This window comes from Poecilia reticulata, linkage group LG13 (genome assembly GCF_000633615.1).
Source record: "Poecilia reticulata strain Guanapo linkage group LG13, Guppy_female_1.0+MT, whole genome shotgun sequence".
Lineage (NCBI taxonomy): Eukaryota > Metazoa > Chordata > Actinopteri > Cyprinodontiformes > Poeciliidae > Poecilia > Poecilia reticulata.
Window position 1 is genome coordinate 15,377,331 of NC_024343.1, and position 21,141 is coordinate 15,398,471.

A 21,141-nucleotide genomic window follows, 5' to 3' on the forward strand; every position below is an offset into this window, starting at 1 on the left:
ACAAAAAAAAAACAAATATCCACATAGTGTTTCTATGATTCGGTGCTTCTTGGAGATAAAGCGGGAGCTTGGTTTGGTTGATTGTTTTGTTCATTTTCTGCTATGTTTCGGTCTGCACACTGAAAGTTAAGAGATGCCTCACCTCTTTAGCTACACCTTTTTTATGCTTTACGTACAAACATGCAGGTTATTTAAAGATGCATCACTTAGTTTTCTCAACTCCCAGTGCTCTGTAGATGAAGGACAGTATTTTCTGAGGCTGAAGAAGTTGAATTATTGGGTAATGTTTTTCTATTTTATCTTTTTGTTTGTTCTCTGTATATTTTTTTTACATTTGATCAGATTTAGTTGTTAGATCTATTGCATTGCCACTTATCAGGTCATATAGTTAATTTCTTTTTTTGTTAGATATGACATTCAGATGCTTTGCAAAAAAACACATTTTGTGCTGTTGTTTTTTTTCCTATTTATTTTCCATGCACTGATTTTTGTTTTTCCTTTTTTGTGTGTATTCATGCAGTTTTTCTCCAGTATGACATGTTTTTAATGGAACTGTATGCTAATGAGCTCAATTTCTATAGTTGTTTTTTTTTACGAGAAGGAAATATGAGATTAGAAGAGGTTGTCCTTATCACACACTGAATGCATTTCTGTAATAACTGAAACTTGAGCTAATCTAACCCAAAGAGACACAGAACCCCCTCAGACCTGAAGCCTTAAACCAACAACTGCTTTTCATGTCAATGTTTTGTGTTCATGTTGGTTCCTATAGTATCTGTGTACTACTGAGGAGGGGGGAATGACTGTGACTGAACAACTCCAGCTTAAAGACAATCATGCCATCATACACTTCCTTCCTTTTGCTTTTAGCAACTCTGGTAAACAGCGTTGGTTGTCTGAAATGCCTTTAAATGTCTGAGTTATTACGCATCTTGAAATTACCAAAACATTTATTGTTTTTAGTTTTCAAAATCATACCAAATAAAGTTAAATGGTCAAAAATTAAGAGTTCTAACATTAATTTAGCAAATGTTGCAGCATGCATTCATGGTTTTCCACTTACTGTATCTGAGATCGAGCTGCACGAGGGAAACCCAGATATCCATCTCCAGGGTTTCGCTCTCCAGCTCATCCATGGAGATCCCAAAGAGTCCCAGGTCAGAAGGGTTACATTGTTCCTCCAGTGAGTGCTGGATCTGCCCCAGCAGAAAGTGGCCCCAAGAGAAAGCTTATTTCAATGCCTGAAATGTTTCAAAAATAAAAACATTATCAAGGTTTCCCTCAGAAAACTTGCTAAGCCTGGTGGTTGGATGCTAGAGCAGCCATTCATCCAGCAGTCTGTCGTGTTTTTGAGTTAAAAAATGTTTCAAATAGACAGGAAATTTGAAAATATCGCTTGATAATTATGTGTTACTGAAAGGTTGGAAGATTAGTATCTGAACACCAAATATACAATCTTAAAAAGTGCAAATGATTTAAAAAGACTTAAATAATTAAGCAATATTTAGCCTGCTGGGGGCACAAGTAAAGCCTGGTGGCCTGCCAGACTTATATTACACTGGGGGAAACCTTGGCACCATTGATTTATCATACACAATTCATTTATTCATTTTATATCAGGCATTTTAGACCCAAATCCAGTTTACAAAATAAAACAATTTTCAAAACTGAAATAAATTCAGTGAGTTTACTGTCATTTGGTAAATTTACAGATTATACAGGAGCAATGTGATCTCACCATTCAAATGACTTACAGAACATAGCACTGTGAAGACAATCAATACTTAGAAAAATACAGGACATTACTAACAAAACTGATCAAGGACGCTGCTAAATGCCCATGCAACAATCTCCTGGGTCCTTATTATGTCTGGACTGGTCTGAGGCTACCCTACAACACATGTTTGTAATCTGATTAAATCTTCATAAGAAAAAAAAAATTAGCTTAAATAGTCATTGATCTTAGTGGATAAACAACAGCTAAATTCAGCTGAGCAAACAAATTTATATATTCTTGGGATATAAAGTTTAAATACAAGATTAAATAATCTATATAAGAAAATGTATTGAATCTTCAGATCTGTAAATGCTTCACCCTGCTGTCACGGTCTGTTTTGCATCTTTGTCTTGCTGCTGTAAGCATGAGCAATTGGTTCTTAGCTGTATCTTTCCCTGTCTTAGAAGACTGTCATTTGATCTGCTCAAGGCGCAGGTCAAATCATATTTTGGTTTATAATGTAGTTACCAAATACATTATAAAACAAGAAGCTTAAACATTAAATGCAGCACATGAAACAAAAGTAGCTCTCAAGTAATCAATTTTGTCTGTAGTTTACCTCTTCATACATTTTGGAGGATTTCTGCTTTGTTATTTTAGGATCACTTTATTAGAGAGATTCTCCTGAAGTTTCTCCCAAACTTCCTGGTCTCAGTTCAGAAAAAAGGACACGTTCCACTGATCTTTATGTATAAACACTGCACATGTATTTTGTGTCAAATAACTGCATCCAAATATTACACTATTACTAAACAATGTCCCTAAAATGAGTGGGAGCCAGATCCCGCCTGGAAACGAATTAAAAATTCAGTGCGAGGTTCACACTGGACTTCTGCAGCTCTGAACTCTAGGACTCGGGTTTGAAAAAAATATTTTTTTGTCTCTCTGGGAAAAGGGATTTTCGGGCAAAAAAGTTAAACCATGTATAAACACAAAAACGTTGGATAGTTATGCATTTGCAAAATGAGTTTATCCTTCCACTAAACTTCAGAATTACAATTCTTGAATACAGCACTCAGAAAATATCAAGTTTATAAAGCAAAGTAATGAAATAACTAAAAATCTCTAACCGCTTTATTTTTATCTGAGGGTTCTAAAGTTGCAAAAAACAATGAGTTGGAATAAAACGCTTAAACGTTTTACAACCTGCAGTTTTTACTTTAGCCTGCTATTGTTAAATTGAGGTAAATTTCAGTGGCAATTGCAAACCAACACTTTTCATCCAACATTAATATCTTACCTTTTTAAAATGCTTCACTATTTAAACGCCATGCGTGTCCAAAAGCAAATCGTAATACCTTTGACAATAGGTAATAAAATGCCTATTGGTCTGATAAAATATTCAAATGTTACTAGTTTCCATAAATTTTAAGCTAGGGATATAAGCGTTTCAGTCTATATTTCATGATTGCCTGTTAAATATTTATTTTTTGTTTCGGTAAATATTTGAAATACTGTTAAACTGGTGACTTAACCTTTCCTGTTTTATCCAACTGTCACGCCATGCCGCTTAAGCAGTTATTTGGAACTATGAAACTGCAGCTACGCAAGCTAGTCAACTGGTTGTTACTAGCAACTGGTTGTTACTAGGCAACAACCAGTTGACTAGCAAAGAGCGAGAGTGAGTTGATGCTCACCCACTTCCTCTCACGACCTAGCTTAGCCAACAACTGCTAAAGTTTTTCCTCAGCCTACATCTCCCAGCGAGATCAAGTGAGATCTAATATTGATTGCGTGTGTATCACAATACATATATTACTGATTGATCATCCAGCTCTAGTTTGTTATAATCAATAAAACAAATAAAAATAAACTATTGAAATACATCAGTGCAATGATTCCATTGGTTTTAATTTCCCTTGTAATATCCATGTAAAAAAGAGACAGGAAGCGGTTGCTTAACCTTTTATTAACAGCAATGTGCATACTTTCAAATTGATATGAGCTTTAAAAACCATTTAAAAAAAATCATGAATGCTTTTCTTTTACTGAGGTGGGGGAAGAAAATTAGAACGACAGCCCCCTCTCCTGGCTGAATATTGAAATTGCACAGCACTGAACATCTGGGGGCATCCAGAGGCTGAGAACTGATCTGGAAAAAGTGAGCAAAAAGACACTGAAGCGTTTGAGGGATGAGGCTAGATGCTGCTGAAGAGGCAGAGGACAGATCGATGCAAGCATTACTGCACTATGTTGCCTTCAAAGACCAACTGGTACAGATTGAGACCCACAAACACTCCTCGAATATCAAGGCCTTTTAAAAAACAAAGTAAGGACGTCGGTGATGATCTTTCTCGTTCTCTAAACATATGGCACAAGTCAAGAAAAACAAAAAGTAAACAAAACCTTTGGGACAAAATGCACAGGAATGCAAAAATGACATTTTTCTTTAACTGTATACAATAAGCTGTTCTTTAGAGTGACAGTATCAAAGCACAAATCGGTATGCTGTGCAAAAATAAAGGTTACGGTAATTAATAATACATAATGAGATGCCATCTTGAAACGTCGGTACAGTATTGAGGATTGCGGACCTCCCCAGTCCGTCACCACCCATCATTCAAGAAGTTTCTCAAGGCAACTAGGAAATAAACATGAAACAGAACTAGAGACAGCGCAGAGAGCTTCCAGTCAACACACAGCTTCAGCCGGAAGAGGTGAAGACAAAACTGGGGCTAATTGGCACCCTCCCAATCAGAAAAAAAAACAAAAAAAAAAAAAACACCAAAAGCATTCTTCATATACAGGGAGACCCTCAAGTTAATGTACCGACAAGCTGTTTGTGTGACTATATCCTTTAGATTGAGAGTACCTGGAAGTAAAAAGCTGCTGTTTCTGCTCCTGCGAACAATGAAAAAATGATACAAAAACAAAATGTGCAAGTCTGTGACTAAGAAGCAGTTACTTTTGGCTGTACACAGGTGAACTGCTGTCTGTGCCGAGTCCGCTCCGCGTTTTGACAGCATTTATTCCTGAGTTAGTTGTTACAGTCGGCCCAAATACTGATTTTTACCGTAGACCGTGGGGCGGGGCCAGCGTACCCATGAGTCTACGCTACGAGAGCAACGAGAAGGCAAAGCTCAACAGAGCTCATTCGTCTTTTACCGAAAACTTTAAAAGTATTTTGGTTGCTTTATTACTGTTAATATACACAAGGTTCCCACTGGGCAACAAGTCTAATTTTGTCATCTTTTTTTTTTTTTTTTAAGAAAAAACTCTGGAACATTGAGTAAAAATAATTTACTTACTACTGTACATATTTTTAAGTTTATATTATCTCTATATTTCACAGATCTTTAAATTATACAACACTGAAGCTGGCTTCCAATTTTGCAGAGTGGTAAAGGGCTATTTCGCTGCTTTTTTGGGCTTCTGGGTCGACTTTGATCAACTCTTTCATAATCTCTGAAACCCAATATATGTTGCTGCTCATGGCAGCTGACTTAAAGATGGTTTCTTATATTATTTGTTGAAAGACTAATTTGGTGGTTTGGACATTTTTCTAGTCACAAAAAAGACATTCTTAGCAGGACAACTAAAGGAGCACTAACTAGTTGGTTGATTTTAAAGAGGGGTAAAAGACTTGCTCAAAGGGCCCTGACCTTGGAGAGCACAGGGGGCCAAAATGCTGTGAAAAGAACCTGGTGCAATTATTTTAGTAAGAAATGCAATGTAGCCCCTCCAACACCTGGCAACCAAGTTGCAGAAAAGTGGCAATATACCTTTTTTCACCTTTTTTCCACATTTTTAAGAAAGAAATAACGCTGGACATGTATTAAGAAACGTGGAGGTATACTTGCGACCCATTTAAGTCCTAGTTACCTACATAGGACCGTTGGATTCAGTGTTTGGCTTCTGGACCAACTGGATCTCAACATCTAAAATATCTGGACTTGTCAAATCTGAATTGTATGATCCTACATGTATTTCAATCTTTTACTTGCTTGTAGAAATTGAATGAATGAAGTAGCACACCGTGCTACTTCATTCATTCAATTTCTACAAGCAAATTGAATGAATGAATTTGCTTGTAGAGCAAATTCATTCATTTGCTCTACAAGCAATGAATGAAGTGGTGGGCTCTTTGTATAAGCCCAAAGAGCCCACCACTCTTTGGGCTTATACAGGAAAGCCCAAAGAGTGGTGGGCTTTTCATGATTACAGAAAATTGCTGAAAATATAGGTAATCTCAATTATCGCAGCGTTCAATTAGTAGTATTGCAATTTTATGGATTTCTAAAATCACGTGGAACCAGTTACCAAAAAGACACTGAAATAGCCCTTTATTATTTATTCTGTGAATTTTCCTTAAATATGCTGAAATTCAAAGGTATAAAATGGCAGTTTTTTTTCCTGATATTCAGATTTGTGTCTTTTAGGACCTCAAACAGGTATCTCGAACTTTAAATGCAAAAATCTAATTTCAACCTTTTCACCGGTCGTGTAGGAACCCTGTGTATACACTAGAGAAAGAACAGAACTAAACGTTAAAAATACTAAACAGGTCGACAGCTTGAGAGGGCTGCGGGCTCACGAGCTGCGTATACTTTTCAAGTATGCTACATTATGAACTGGAAGGACAAATGATACTGTCACTTTAAAGAAGCAGGATGACGGTTAAACAGAGTATTCACAAATGTACATTTAAGGCTTTAATTGTTTAGCACTAACAATAATAGCAGCAGTGAAACACTTCTGAATTAATTATACCAACAATATTTATGATCATATAACAACAATATATTATCAAAGTAAGTCAATTTTTTTGTTTTTTCCTTTCGTTTTTGTTTTGTAACACTGGACTCAGCTGGACACAGAAACCCGGACCAGCCAGTGAGTTCAGACAACAGAAAGAAAACATGTGAGCCACCACAGATCACGCAAAAGCTAGCCTGTCTGCTAGCCTCTGCGGCTACACCAGGCCCCGCCTTATAACTTAGAGCAGTAGTACATTAACAGAGCGCGAGTCCAAGTACGCGGACTGGAGTACACATTCATGTTGAGACGGACAGGAGAGGGAGGGGCTTCAAGTGAGAGCAGGGCCAGTGGAGTAAAAAGTATGACAAACACCCACCCACACACGCACGCACACACACACACACACACACACACACACACACACACACACACACACACACACACACACACACACACAGAGGCAACCATGCTCACGTACACAAAACACACAAGCAGCCAGCAATATGTTCAGACCTGAAACCATCATCATGCTACAAACAAAACAACGACACGCTTGCTGTTTTTTTTTTGTTTAAAAAAAATAATAAAAAAAAGTACCAAAGCAACATTAATTAAAGGCCGTATCCGACTAAAGTCAAGATGAAAAGCTCTGCTGCACGTTTCCAAGGTTCTGCTGACTAACGCATCCTGGTGAGGAAGACGCCCGATTCGTCCTTCCTCTTCCTTCCTGCCTTCCCGTAATCCGACTCCTGTCCCCCCCCGTCGCCTCCCCGCTACCCCTGCAGTGGTACCAAGAGCAACCCTCCAAACTGAACCATTTTCACATATTATTTATGCACGTACTGTATATATTACACACACTTAATATATACTTACTTATATATTAAATTCTCATATAGACATACACTTAGTTTTCCTTGTGAGGTGTTGATTATATTTTCAGCGAGAGGCTTCAACAAGAAAGATGAGAGTCTGTCTTCGGCAGATTCCTATGAAAGTCTCGGGTCGCCGCGTTTGGGCGGTCCTGAGGAGATGCTCCTGAAACCAAACACTCAAAGAGAAAAAAGAAAGAAAAAAAAGAGCATGACACTTTTGAAAGCGCATGGAGTGCCTGGCGCAGATTCCTGCAGATACTGTGAGCTTGCTGAGTAACAGCCAGGTCAGAAACCACAAGAGGGCTTGGTGGGAGGGGGGTGGGGGGGTATGTAGGGTGTCAGGCAGCACTTTACGTAGTCCTGGAGGCAGTAGGCTTTTCTGGTCGGGTCTGCGCCGACCAAAACCAAACCAGGCTGAGCCAAGCTAGGGCAAAGAGAGCAAACCGCGATTCGTGGGCGCCACAATCTGCTATGTGAAAATGTGGGCGGTGGAGGGAACAGAGACGAACTCACGCAGGATGTTCCTGGCCATTTCTATATTGTTCTGTGCAATCATCAGAGCTTTCTGGATGTCCTGGTAGGAGTAGCCCTGACTCATGAGGTGCTCGATCTCGCTGTTGATCAGGGGGTTGGCCTCCCCGCCCGCTGCGCCGCCGCCGGGCGGAGCGGGCACAGGCGGGACGGGGCTGTGGCGGCGCTCCGAGTTGATCCGTCTGGGAAGCGGCTTCGGAGGTCTCTCCGGTGCTTCGGCTAGCTCTAAAGCAGCTGAGGCAGAAAAAGAGGAAGAGGAAGAGTTTGGATTTAAACAGCAGCTAAAGGTCGACGTGAAGAGATCATTTATTTAACTGGAAACGGCGCTGCAGTTAAAGAATGGCTCGTAATTATAATTAGGTCTGAGGGAAGAGACATGTCCTTTCACACAATCTGAAACCTTTTCAGCTTTCCACTGCAGTGACATTTAACAAAGCACTGCGAGAGGGCCGGCTGCAATCTGCCAGCTTGTCAGCTTGACGCAGAGTGATTTAATTGGCTCTCAGATTCAAACATGCAGAGTGCCCTTGTGTGGTAAATGTCAACGCAGCACAGAGACATCACCATGAGAAATCAAGAAACAACTGCTGAATAGACTTCCTGCACTGTGGCTAAACCTCAAGGCTTGCAAAGGCATAACATGCAATTATCTTGTCATCACACCTTCACCAGATTTGCCATCGTCTTCACCAAATGATGGTAAAGTTGGAGCTCAATCTTTAAACTTGCCTGCTTTTAATTTCTCCTCTGAGTATGAAAAAAGCTAACATTTTCAGGTAATAAGTAAGCCAGTAGTAAGCTCCTAATTTATGCTTTTTGTATCTTTGGAAAAAACCACTGATGGATTATGGATACAAAAAAAACTTCTTCTCCTTCACAGACCTACAGAGGCAGCCATGAGTCACACAATTAACCAATAAAAACATCTCATTAACTTTATTTACATTATCGCTAATGTTAAGCTTTACTTTCTAAAAGCAAACACCACGTTTGATTTGTTCAGTTTAGAGATGCTATGTTGCCGTGTTAAACTTACATGCCGCAGCTCCAAAATCTGAATCTAGGGAAAGGCGGCTAAAGGCTGCCACGGAGGAGGAGCATGACGATGAGGAGGATGAAGATGAAGACAGAGACCCCCCCATTTCTGAAAAGGTCCGCCGAGCAGGGGGCTGTGGTAGCCGGGGCTTTGGGAAGTCGTAGCCGTTATCCTCTTCCTCTTCCTCTCTGTCCTCCGCTGCGTGGTCTCTGGGCCCGTTGGTGACCGGCAGGGGAGGCAGCTCTGAGTAATCTGAAAGGAAGGAAGATAATCCCATCGCAAAACCACCAGAAATATTCACACTGCAGCGTCAGAGTCCCCTCAGACAGGGAATTGAAGGGAATTTTTAGGCTGTCTGGTTTTGGGGTTAGAAGAAAATACCTGAATCTCTGGCTTGCTGTGACCTCGGCTGGACGCTGTACATGGCTTCATGCGATATCGGCCCGTCCTCTTCACCTAGCGTGAGCCTACAACAACAAATGATGGGCTAAAAGCTCAGACCATGACTCAAAGATCTTTCCTAAAGTGCCCTTAGGAAAGTTTGAATACCGTGAGTTGACTGCAGGGGCTTGAGTTTGTGTCAGAGGCTGTGGGGGCCTTTGGACTTGTAGGGTGTCTGGTACTGATGGGACGGCAATGGGGCGAGATGATGGGATCATGTACTCAGAGTCTTCCTCGCTGTCACACCCATCCTCTCCGGGCACTTGCCTCAAACCTTGAGACGGTCTGGGAACAGACAGACAGTATGAGAAGACTCTGAGAGGAAACATCGTGTATAGCTGCCAGACCACCGGTCAATCTCAGGGTCATTTGGACATACCTGTTTGCCAGTGCGTAGATGGCATTGGCCGAGGCTGATGGTTTCACTTTGGGGTTGTCGTAATCTTGAGAAACTATTGCAGAAAAACTCTAGAGGAGGAAACAGATTTAACCAGTTTTAGTTACTTTACCTAAAAAACTGAACATTTAAAACGAGATAATTAAAAGATATAACTTAGGGTCATGTTTTTCTTCTGCCAAAACTAGAGCCAGTTAGAACTGAAGGGTTTAATCCGGTGTATCATAAGCCTGGCGGCCCACCAGGCTTCATTTGCCTCCCTGCCAGCCTAAGTGTTTATTTTATTTAAACAGATTTTTTTAAAAGCACACATTGTTTCTAGTTAATAAAAAAACTCAAGGTAGCAATTAGATGGACTCATGTTACCATTTATTATTGGGTGAGCAGTTAATTTAGAGATACTTTTATTTATTTCTCCTTTGTCAACCTTTATAATAAAGGGATGCTCGTCATATTCTCAGTTTCAGAAACTCCATTGTATTTAACATTTACGAGACTACTGTGGGCGAATATTGAAAATAAAGTTTAGTTTAGCTTTTTGTAGCACGTGTTTAATGGAAAGGGGCCGACTACTTCCTGGTTGCATGTTACCGACACTTGGAAACTTGTGATCTGATTTCTTTGCTGCTCAATCTCAGAAACGCATTCTTTAAAGCAGGCATGTTATTACGCAGGACCACACAGAGAGCTTCTACCAGAGGGTGCCAATTTCTATGTTGTAACTAGAAAGACCAGCTTATGCATCATAATAGAGAAAGAAACATTATGGAATGTCTGATTAGGGAAGGATTAGGATAAGCATACGTTGGAAAAATAAAAACTGTACCAAAATATAGCAGAAGACTTAGAGGAGGAAGAGGAGGGATGATGATGTGACAATAAAGCCCGATATTCTCTTTAGTTTCTTTTACTGAAACAAAAGAGTTGAAAGATCTTTTGATCACTCAGATTTTAACCAACCAAATCAGATGTGGTTAGACATTTCTTCAAAAAAAAAAAATTAGAAAAAAGCAATTAAAAATGTCTTCTAAAAATAATATAGGTGTTTCAAGTTTTGCAACTTTTAATAAGTTAACCTAGGTTAACTTAAGTTAACTATGCAAAGACTTTTAAAACAATTATCATTTTAATTGATTTTAACTATTACATAAGATGCATACTTTTCCCAGAAGTATTGACTTGAGTGTTCATGCTAGGGCTGGCCAACATATCAATATTTATAATATATCATTATGTGACACATGAAAATGACTACTGGCAATATGGATGTAAAATTCCACCGAAGGTTTTACAATTCTGCATATTATTTAGTTTTTTTTCCTAACCCCCATGAATGTTCCCGAGATGAAAATTATGGTTACGGAAGAACAAACTGAGCAGCCCAGGAATGATTAGAGTGTTCAGAGTCAGACGTTTCGTAAAGACACATGAGTCTTATTCATGAGGAGTGATTGAGGAGGAAAAGACTGAAACTTTTTTCATCATCATCGTCATCCAAGGAGAGTGATGCCTACTCCCTGTTATCAAACATGTCAGATAACTTCAAAAAGTGAGAGAAAAATGAGGAAACTCAGACGCTTGAAGGCTGTAAGGCTGACGCTGACAGGGTAACATAGACGTTAGGGCACCAAACAGAGTGAATAAGCAAGGAGCAGAGTTGGTCTTTTAGTGTTATAAAGAAGAATCAGACCGTATTAAGTATCTGTGACGCTGGGTTATGCAAGCAGACAAGCTGTGAGGTTTGGTTCTTCCTGCAGTTTTTGAAGAAGAGTCAGAGGATGAGGGAAGGCTTTCCACAAGGCTCAGATTGTGGAAGACTGGCTCACATTCTCTCCTTAATTAATCCCAACATTGTTCCATCAGGTTGAGGTCCGGACTCTTCCGCATTAAAACCTGCTCATCTGCGTCTTCATGGACTATTCTTTTTGCACTGGTTACGGTGGTAACACAAACTGTACCCAAACAAAGCTGGGAACAATACATTGAGCAAAATGTTGCGTTATATGCTAAAGAGTTTCTTTCAACTAAAGTTATGTAGCCATCAACTCTGCAGAAAGTTGGCGACCTTTGCACGCTATGTGCCTCGGCACCTGCTAACCGCACTTTGATTTTATGTGGCCTACCACTTTGTGGCAGAGTTGTTGTCGTTCCCATTTGTCGCCTCCTCGTTATGACACCACCTGCAGTTGACCGTGGAAAGTTTTGTGGCATGGAAAATTCAGACTTGCTGCTCAGGTGGCATCACAGTGCAGTGCTGAAAATGACCCATTACTTCACAAATGTCTGTGAAATCAGTTTGCGTGCTCCAGTGCTGGATGCTGTGAAGTGTAGCCACAGAAGTGATTTTGATTGATGGCTAAAGTGTATGAAAAATCCCTTAAAATTGATTACCGTATTTTCCGCACTATAAGGCGCACCGGATTATAAGGCGCACCTTCAATGAATGGCCTATTTTAAAAACTTTTTTCATATATAAGGCGCACCGCATTATAAGGCGCATAGAATAGACTCTGCAAGAGAGGCTGGAGTTACGTTATGCATCCACTAGATGGAGCTGCATTAAACGGAATGTCAACAAAACAGTCCGACTCGGGTTGGCAAGGAGAGCCTTCCGCGACTGGGCCCGGGCGTGGCCGGACGATGGTCACCCTTCTCCATTTGCGCACAGCATGTTAGTGGAGAACGTGGTGCTAAATGACCTGCAGACGACCTGATTCTAGACGGTCGGTAGGTAGATAGGTCAGTCAAACTTTGTTAACAAACCTGCGTTCTGACAACAATCCCAGCATGCACCGCGCGCTTCTTCTTCTTCTACGGGCGAAAATGAAGTCGGCGGCTGCTTACCGTAGTTGCTAGACCTGTTATGGCTCAATATTGGTCCATATATAAGGCGCACCAGATTATAAGGGGCACTGTCGGCTTTTGAGGAAATTGAAGGTTTTTAGGTGCGCCTTATAGTGCGGAAAATATGGTGATGACTTTATTTAGACATTGGCCTAAGTAAGGTAAAAATAATTTTGTTTTTTTAAGCCCTGTATCGCAGTCCCTAGCTTTCTTTCAGCCTTTAGGTTACAAAACTGTGTCCATGCTTAGCAACAGGTTTTAGCCAACTACTGTAATAAATGTTTAAGTCAAAAAATCCACCATAATGAAGGACATGATGGTGAATAAGGTAAATTGAACATATTAGACTTTAATTCACAAATCACAAAGCAACAGTTTGGGATCAGATTTCTTCCACAGGGATAAGTCAATTTCTACAAAACCGTAAATCTGAACCCAGGACTCACAGGTGAAATAAACATGAAACAAAAAACTAAAACCGGCTGCAGGAGAGGCTTAATAATGCAACTACAACAGTAAACCATGTTGATTCACTGATGTGTAGGAAAAATGGGAGAAATGGAAAAAATTTTATTATATAAAATTTTCTTAGTTGAGCTTTATATGTTATAATAATTTTCCCTCATCAAAAACATAAAACTGGTGTGTTGCTCTGACTCATTAATGAAAGTGAGGAATCATTGAATCTCCACTTACTGCCTATTTGCCATCTAAGCTGCTAAAATACTTCAAAATGTTGAAATATTTGAAGTCCTTGAAGTGTAACTAACCCCCAGATCAACTTTCTTTGTGATAAACTATTAACAGGTTGTGTAGGGCTCCATCTTTAAGTTTCTGAGTAAATTTTGAAATCTTTGTGCAAGTTTGCTTAATTTGTCAATAATATTTTGAGATCAGGCATAAAACCAGCTCATTCAGACACACGGCCCCGACCCGAGGCGAGTCAGGAGTTGGAATGGTGAGATTGACCATGAAACACCGACCCAGAGCGTCAATCAGCTTTGCAAACATGTGACTCATTTGCAATGTGAACACAAAGTGGAATGAGTCTTTTTCTCTGCTCTGATCACCGGTGACTGTATACTGCAGGATAAACGGTTGCATAAGACGGACTGCCGCGCTTAGGGAATGGGAGAAGCTCACGTTACCACTCACCGTTTACTCAGGACGCTGCAGAGCGTTTTTGCCATAAAAAAGCTTCCAACAACACAGATAAAAAAGTTGATAAATTTATCCACTGATTCTTTTATTTTAGGAGGTGGGGGGGAGTAGATAAATAGAGCGACAAAGTGCTGAAGTTAACAGTTCTTCTTTCTGTGCCCTCCAATCATCTCCACACTTGGTCGTGTTTCTTGGCTTCGCCCACTTTCGTAGAATTTTCCAAAATTTGCCGGGTTTAGCTTACACAGGCAGGTTAGCTACACTTTAAACCCCAAACTGTATAATTTTTACCTAGCATTCATTAACTTTTTCTAATAAAATCCCATACCATCAATAAAATGGTATGAAAGACAAAGAAAAATTAATTTAAATTGTTTAATGATTTAAAAAAAAGACATCACGAAATAAATTCTGGGCTGCTAAAGACTAAATTTGTGGAAGCTCTAGTGATGAGCGACCTGTCAAAAATAACAGAGTCTATGTTTAGGAAATGCAATCCAAAGTCTTTTGTGAACAATTTCTACAAACGTCAGATAAATCAGATGTTTAGTGTGTGTGTGTGTTGGTTCTGACCAGCTGCTGGTCCAGACTGAGGGAGCTGTTGTTCTTCTGAGAGTCGGCGCGGTTGTCCAGCACAGAGGGCAGCGCCAAGGGGAGGGAGTGTCTGTTGGAGAGCTCCCTGACACCTGCTCTGAGGTCGCCCCCCAGGCTGGGCACGTGAGTGGATGAGGAGGATGGTGAAGACGATGAAGAAGATGGGGTGGGAGCTTTGGGAACGGGTCTGGAGTTCCAGTCAGCCATAGGACGGTTTGGGGGAGTGGGAGGGAGCTTATCTCGCAGGGGCTCCCCTGGAGTGCAGGGTAGGGGCCGTCTTGGATGCCGAGCTTCTGGAGCCGCCCCGCCTGCGTGGGGTCTATCTGGAGGAGGGGGTGGGGGGAGATCCCGCAGTGCAGGGGGAAGTGGAAGAGGCTTGTCTTTGTGATGTGTTGCTGCCTGGAGGGGCAACAGAGACGGAAGGAGCTCTTTTAGATGAAACGCCAGAAAGACCAAAAGCCAAAGAAAATTATTTTACAATGCAGCAAATAATCAGTTTACAAGGAAAACCATCAATCATCAGGAGGATTTAAAAAAATGTTAATCTCCCAACTGCACTTTCTGTTTATAAGCAAAGACATGTTGCTGTGGTATTCGAGTAAGAGAAAGTAAACTAGAGTAACAGGGAAAAAGAAGTAAAAATATCTTAGTAAGGTGCAGAAATACTAGTTCAGTGTGTCAAGTAGCATTGCAACAAAGTATTTTCAGCTACTCAAACTGTACCATCTTTCAATCTTTTACATAGTTATACAAAAAAACCCTTCAAATTTTTCATAAATAACTGGAGTTACATTTCACAAAAATGTATGCAGAAAGGCTGGGGTCCAGTCTATAGGACTGGTTTGTGTTGCTTTGAGATTAAATTATCTGAATTTGAACCAAACAGGAAATGAAATACTTAACTGTTAAGATATATGAAATTACAAGAATAGTAGCTTGGAGACATTAAAAACTGGTTTGACTGAAAGTTGAGCATTAAAACTAATAACAGATCACAACAGTGAATAGTTTGTTTGTATATATGCAGGAATAAAATAAACAAATGAAAGAAGAACTTATTTTCCTTTAAAAGCTTAGACTAATATAACCCTGACAGTATCATAATGCCAAATCTGTGTAATTAGTCAACACTGTATTTTTAATCTGAACTAAGGCGTTGGATGAAAATGATCAACACTTTGAATAATTAACTGAGCTTACTACACTGCTTGACAACGAGGATCAATTGGAATGTATGAAGAATTGAACTGAAGTCGTTTTATTTTGTTAATTGATGCTGTATAAATAAAATTAACTGAATTGGTTACCTTACTGGTGGCCCCTGGACTGGAGGCACCAGGGGGGTTTGGAGGTCTGTGTGGTAACAAGTCAAGTCTGGGAGGCACTGGGGGAAGAGATGACTGAGGGGGCATGGACATGGGTGATGGGGGGCGGTCCACCTGAATGAGACAAGATCCAATACATTAACTTTCATACTTTCAGTAAAAAATAAAACGGTTCCAACACATATTGTATACAACTACATGTACACAAGTTGCTGAAAAAGCTCGGTTAGGTGATAATCGAGTTACTTCAAAGCAGCTCAGGTTGTCAAGTCATGCATACAGATTTTCTAAGAGGCATTAAAACATGTAAGGCATTTCTAACACCGAAACGTACAAAAAAGCTGCTTCTCTGTTAACAGGAACGATGGAGAAAGGCCAAAGTAACAAGATGTGAGCTTTCAGCTCAGAAAAGGAAGACATGACAGGTGAGAATGTGTTTTATCTACACAGAGGTTGGTCTGAAGAATCCCTTGTGGGTTGTTTCATAAGAAAAAATTTATTACCCCATTCTTTTTCCACAATCTTACCTTTGTGCCAGCAAGTTTGCTCATCACCAGGTGGGGGTCTTCAAGTCTGTCGTCATCGTCATCATCGTAGCTTGGCGATGGAGCTCCCTCGGCTCCCATGGCGGCCCGACTTGAGCCCCCGCTGTTGTCCTTGGGGTCAAAAGGATCTACAACAATCGGCTCTGTACCTTTAATCTCACACCGGCAGAAGGGGCATCCCGTTCCCTGACCCTCCGACTCCTGGAGCACAGGCAGAAAGGAGGGAGTGAAGACAAGCTGACAAAAAGCTGGAAACTTTATCGACACGCTCAAGAGCTCTTCAGGAAATTGACCTTGGATGACCATACCGCTTTTCCATTTCCAAAAACAGATTTCTAGATGATTTCCCAGCAGACACTTGGCTTGGGAAAGGTGAATAAAAAATATGTACTTGGGTTTTATTATTCGGATGTTACACCAATCATGAAAGGTAAAGTTAGCTTTTGATTCTGCAGTGGGTTTCTTTTGTCCACATTAATAAAGTTAATTCAGCTTGAGCTTAGAACGTATAGCACAAATAAATACAGACTTAATTGTGTTCTACTATGTACAGAAGAGTGAATAAGCATTATTTGGTAAAAATAAAAAATAGAAATCAAATCCATCTTAAACCTATCATGTCAGACAAGCAGTGAAATGCCACCCTCTGTTTTTGATAGTGCATTTTCCCATTACTCACATCTACAACTCAAAAGTCAAAACAGGCAAAAGGTTCGGCCAACACCGAAGTTTTAAATAAAATAATAATAAAAAAAAATAATAATAATAATAATAAAAATTTATGAACAATGAAAATAATGAGCTGTGAAAATAAATATGGAATGCTGTGCAAATACAAACATTGTACCACACCGTTTCTTTTACCCACTCATACTTGGAAAGATGAACTCAAACTCTACGCTCTTCCAGAGTGGTGTAAGAGCGCCAACTGTAACCTGTGACATGCAAGCCCACCAACTCAAACCCCTTTGCTTCCACCCACTCTTGTACCTGCCAGGCGGTGAGACAGGAGGTGCACATCAGATGGCCACAGGGCTCGATCTTCACATCTTTGTCATTCTCTGCGCAGATTTTACAGAGCTGGAAAGTGGAGCCCATCTCACAGTACAGCTCATATTGCTCCTGAGGGCAGGAACAAAAAAATAAATAAAAACATGAGAAGACCGTAACATCACAGAGAACTGACACCACCTGAGATCCTGCTGAACAGAGCCTGGGAGGATGGGGAGCGATCAGTTAGAGCGAGGGGGCGTACGCCGAGTTTCGGTTCTGCGCTGATGCAGAGATAAGGTCGGCAAGAACCGAGGCAAAAACTGCTTTTTACACATTTCCGTAATGAGTCTTTCTCGCTAAAAATGTTGTGACCTTAAAGGTCAGATGTATTAAATGAAAAAGAAAAAAAAAATTGAAAGAAAAAACAATTCTGTCTTTCTGAAGGAAATTGACTCTGAAATTTGAGGACCGAAAAAGCCTCAATCCAAAACATTAATAAGCTGTTGAAGAAATAATTTGTAGAAGGAGTCATTTAAATAAAACTGGAAATTAATACATTAAACATGTGTTTATTGTTTGCCAAATTCTTCTCAACACTTCATTAAAATAAATAAAAAACGTGCAATAGCTCTCCAAAGCTGTGCAACGAATCAATTGTGTCGAGTTAATTTTAATTTCATTTTAGCTGCAGGTACTGTAACATAGTTGCTTATTAAATTTTTTTTTAGATATTTTCAGATTTAATTGGTATATTTTGTTACTCTGCTGCTGTAAGTGAATTTCTTCACTGTGGGATTAATAAAGGACTATCCTGATAATTTCTAACTAAATCTGATAAACACATAAGTAAGTATTGAATGGGAAAATAAGTACAATGTAGCTTTATTTTTATTTTGCAAGAATAACGGTATGCATTTTCTATTGAGGCGTTACAGCAAAGTCACTATTGACATGTATAACTGTGTGTTTAATTATTGACATATTCACTTTATTTTATGTTTTTATCTCAGTTTTATTTAGATTATAAATATTTGACTGTGGTAGTCAGTCTCTCAAAGCAGTGTTGAGGATATATTTTCTTTAAATAAACAATTTTTAATGAAATAATAAAAAGCAACGCAAATATACAAAAACCCCTCCAGAAAAGCATTGTGGGTAAGCAGTCTGGTGGGTGCATGGCTCTCACCTGTGTGACTTTAATGTGGTCTTGAGGTGAAGGCTCACACAGACCCATCAGGTCGGGGTTCTGAGTCCGGCCATCGGGGAATAAATAGCTGGGGGCCCATAAGGAAATAAAGTGAAAATGTGCCCACACAAAACATCTCTGATTAATTCAACAAGCATTTTAATTTAAAAGTAATTATTGTTATTAGAGTGATTATACCACTTGTACACCCAACAAGCTGCGGCGATGAAAACATCTGTTGAGTTCATTTGCTTTGCGCAAGTTGCTGCATATACAGTACACGACAATTTTACAAATGGGTTGGACGCTGTAATTACCATCTGATAAATGTTTTGTAGACACAGGCCGTGTACTTTACAGGCTTTCCCAGCTCAAATCGGAGTTTGATTACAGGTTGGGACAGGCCAAACACAGTTTTCATTAAACACAAGAGTCACCACTGGCAGGAAAAGACGGGTTTCGAGCCAGTCGGGTAAACCACTGACTGAGGTCCGCATTAGAAATCAATGGTTCTGCTCTGGTTATGATAACAGTGTGGTGACGAGGGGGTTGGCGGTGGCGAGCTAGATGATATGCCTGGATTCACTTGAAGCTGAGAGGCAGATTCAATCGAAGGCTCCAAAGAAAGGGGGTAACCAAGTTCACACAGAGGCGCACTTAAAAGAACAAAAGAAATGACAAAATAAAAAAATAAAAAAGAGAGAGAAGATCTGAAGGGCACAAACTGTATGCAGACACGAGGCTCAGAAATCTAGATGAAAAACCACAACAGATATAAATTAGTCAAACAAAAAGGGAACTTACAAGCCTTCTCTGAAACCATCAATGAGGGCCTGGAAGAGGGGCTTGTTATGGGGAATGGTTTGGAGAATATTCCCATCGGCTGTCACGTAACCGATGGCCCACTGGCCCAGTCGAGTGCAACTCAGACGGAAGATATAACTAGGGAGAAAGAAAAAAACGTATCAAGTCATCTGAAAAAAAAAAATAGAAATACATACCAGACACTGAAGACCACAAATATGAGTAAACAAAAAGATGTTTAAGTAATCTCAACCTTTAGGATACACATACTAATCAAGGATTATAGGACAAACTACTGAATACAGTCATTTGTGAATTGTGGTCCAGATTAGTGGTAGAAATTTTACCTTTGTTTCTTTCACATTGACATTAATCTAAATGAAAGGACAGTTTTGTGTAACCATTTTTAAAATTCAATTCCAAGAATCAGTCTCTGTGTTCACACACGCTCATCGACTAATTAATTTGAAAAGAAAAAGAGGATGCGACTCTGATATACTTTGCTTAAACCTTTTGAGAATAAAAAAAACCTGTCTTGAAACATTAAAACAAAAAGAGGAAATCTAACAATAAAACAAAGTGAAAGAGGAGCTTCAGATGAGTCAGCAAGAGACTACGGTTTCTGGGCTCGATGTGCCGTCTAGCCTCAAGTTGGGAAATCTTTTAGAAAAATATTAGGAGGAACAGAGCGGCTTCGGAAATAAAGCTGAACTGGTCTCAGTGCGACAGTGAAGCAGGATGGGTTTGAAGCATTTTGTGACTGATGAAAGCTAGCAAAAAAAATAAATAAGACTTGCATCAGCTCACTATAGCTAGTTGGAAAAAAAAAAGAAAAAAAAAAAAAAAAGTACAGCCATTAGGGAGTTCTGGATTGCTCTGGATTAAAGTGTAAAAAAGCAGCTTTTACATCGACCAGTAAGTGCTCTGGTGTTGATGTGGCCTTAAGCTGGCCAGGCCTGAAGAGTGACATCAACTTCCAATGCACAATCAGGCCATTGATGTAAGGTACCAGCACCACGCCGCCCTGGGCTCTTTGGACTCGACTCCAAACACACCCACACAAAAATATGGCATGTACGGCTTAAGAATCCGTCACCGGGATTCAAGTTGTGATACTAAACAAACACGGACCGGTTAAGGAGTTTTATTAAAAACAAGTCCTGAGAGCTGCAGCTAACCAGCGTCTGTGCAACAGTCAGTAGAAACGCAACGTTACGCTCGTGGTAAGGAAACAAAAGCCGAAACTTTTCTTGACATGATACAATTTATTTGTCTTCTAGATGCGTTTGTGCTCAGACTGGTTCTCACCTGCCAGGCTTGTGGATGAATTTCTGCAGCCGAGCTTTGACCTCATCGTATGTGAGGAAGGCCATGTACCCTGGGTGAGTAACAGCCAAGCTGTTCCAGTTTCGCAGCAGGGATGACCAAGGCTACCCACGCACACAGGCACAGGCACACACACACACACACACACACAGAATGGTCATAGGAGAAAGGCAGAGTGAGTCATAGAGTGTCAGTGAACGGACACAGTAATAAAGAGCAGAAATGGAGTAAGGAGAAATGCTGCATATTGCAACATGCATGGGTTTTGTTCAAACAGCTGTTCGGTGGGCATCAGTGGGATTTATAGGCAGATCCGGCTAGAGTCGTTATGTTTAATGGTAGATGAACGTGCAGAGTTTAATGGCACGCGATGAAGTAAAAGAGTGATTTTCCATACTATCCGTAAATCAAACCATACGCAGTTCAGGCCGGAAAGTTTACATACCCTCATTATTAACGCTGATTTAGGACTTTATGTGTTTTAAAGGTTAGTTTTGAAGTTCCTTATGATACGTCATACCACGAGGAGTTTAAAAGAAAAAGGTTGAGCTTTAATTTGTGCCGTGTACTTTCTACACATGATCAGTTATACAAACACTGATAAACAA

General features: G+C 40.1%; 1 protein-coding gene and 1 long non-coding RNA gene across 6 annotated transcripts in view; both read right to left on the reverse strand.

The window, feature by feature from the left end:
* The window catches only part of LOC103474571 (uncharacterized), a 42,419-nt gene extending 38,793 nt beyond the window's left edge, over window positions 1-3,626 (reverse strand). Inside the window, exons 1-2 of one of the 5 annotated variants that reach the window (XR_001777227.1) lie at window positions 3,018-3,621; window positions 1,064-1,241 (exon numbers count right to left, since the gene is read on the reverse strand). This is a non-coding gene — a long non-coding RNA (uncharacterized LOC103474571). Of the gene's footprint in view, window positions 1-1,063; window positions 1,242-3,017 lie in introns of all 5 variants that reach the window. The other 4 variants (XR_001777228.1, XR_001777226.1, XR_535202.2 and 1 more) reach the window with 4 other exon arrangements.
* Window positions 3,627-7,034: 3,408 nt separating this feature from the next.
* Window positions 7,035-21,141, reverse strand: part of cbl (Cbl proto-oncogene, E3 ubiquitin protein ligase) — a 42,454-nt gene continuing 28,347 nt past the window's right edge. Inside the window, exons 5-16 of the mRNA XM_008425645.2 lie at window positions 20,516-20,637; window positions 19,208-19,345; window positions 18,404-18,491; window positions 17,215-17,346; window positions 16,207-16,425; window positions 15,662-15,793; window positions 14,334-14,753; window positions 9,738-9,826; window positions 9,467-9,643; window positions 9,299-9,384; window positions 8,918-9,169; window positions 7,035-8,115 (exon numbers count right to left, since the gene is read on the reverse strand). Coding sequence (XP_008423867.1) covers window positions 7,820-8,115; window positions 8,918-9,169; window positions 9,299-9,384; window positions 9,467-9,643; window positions 9,738-9,826; window positions 14,334-14,753; window positions 15,662-15,793; window positions 16,207-16,425; window positions 17,215-17,346; window positions 18,404-18,491; window positions 19,208-19,345; window positions 20,516-20,637 — 2,151 coding nt within the window. The 3' untranslated portion in view covers window positions 7,035-7,819. The remainder of the gene's footprint in view (window positions 8,116-8,917; window positions 9,170-9,298; window positions 9,385-9,466; window positions 9,644-9,737; window positions 9,827-14,333; window positions 14,754-15,661; window positions 15,794-16,206; window positions 16,426-17,214; window positions 17,347-18,403; window positions 18,492-19,207; window positions 19,346-20,515; window positions 20,638-21,141) is intronic.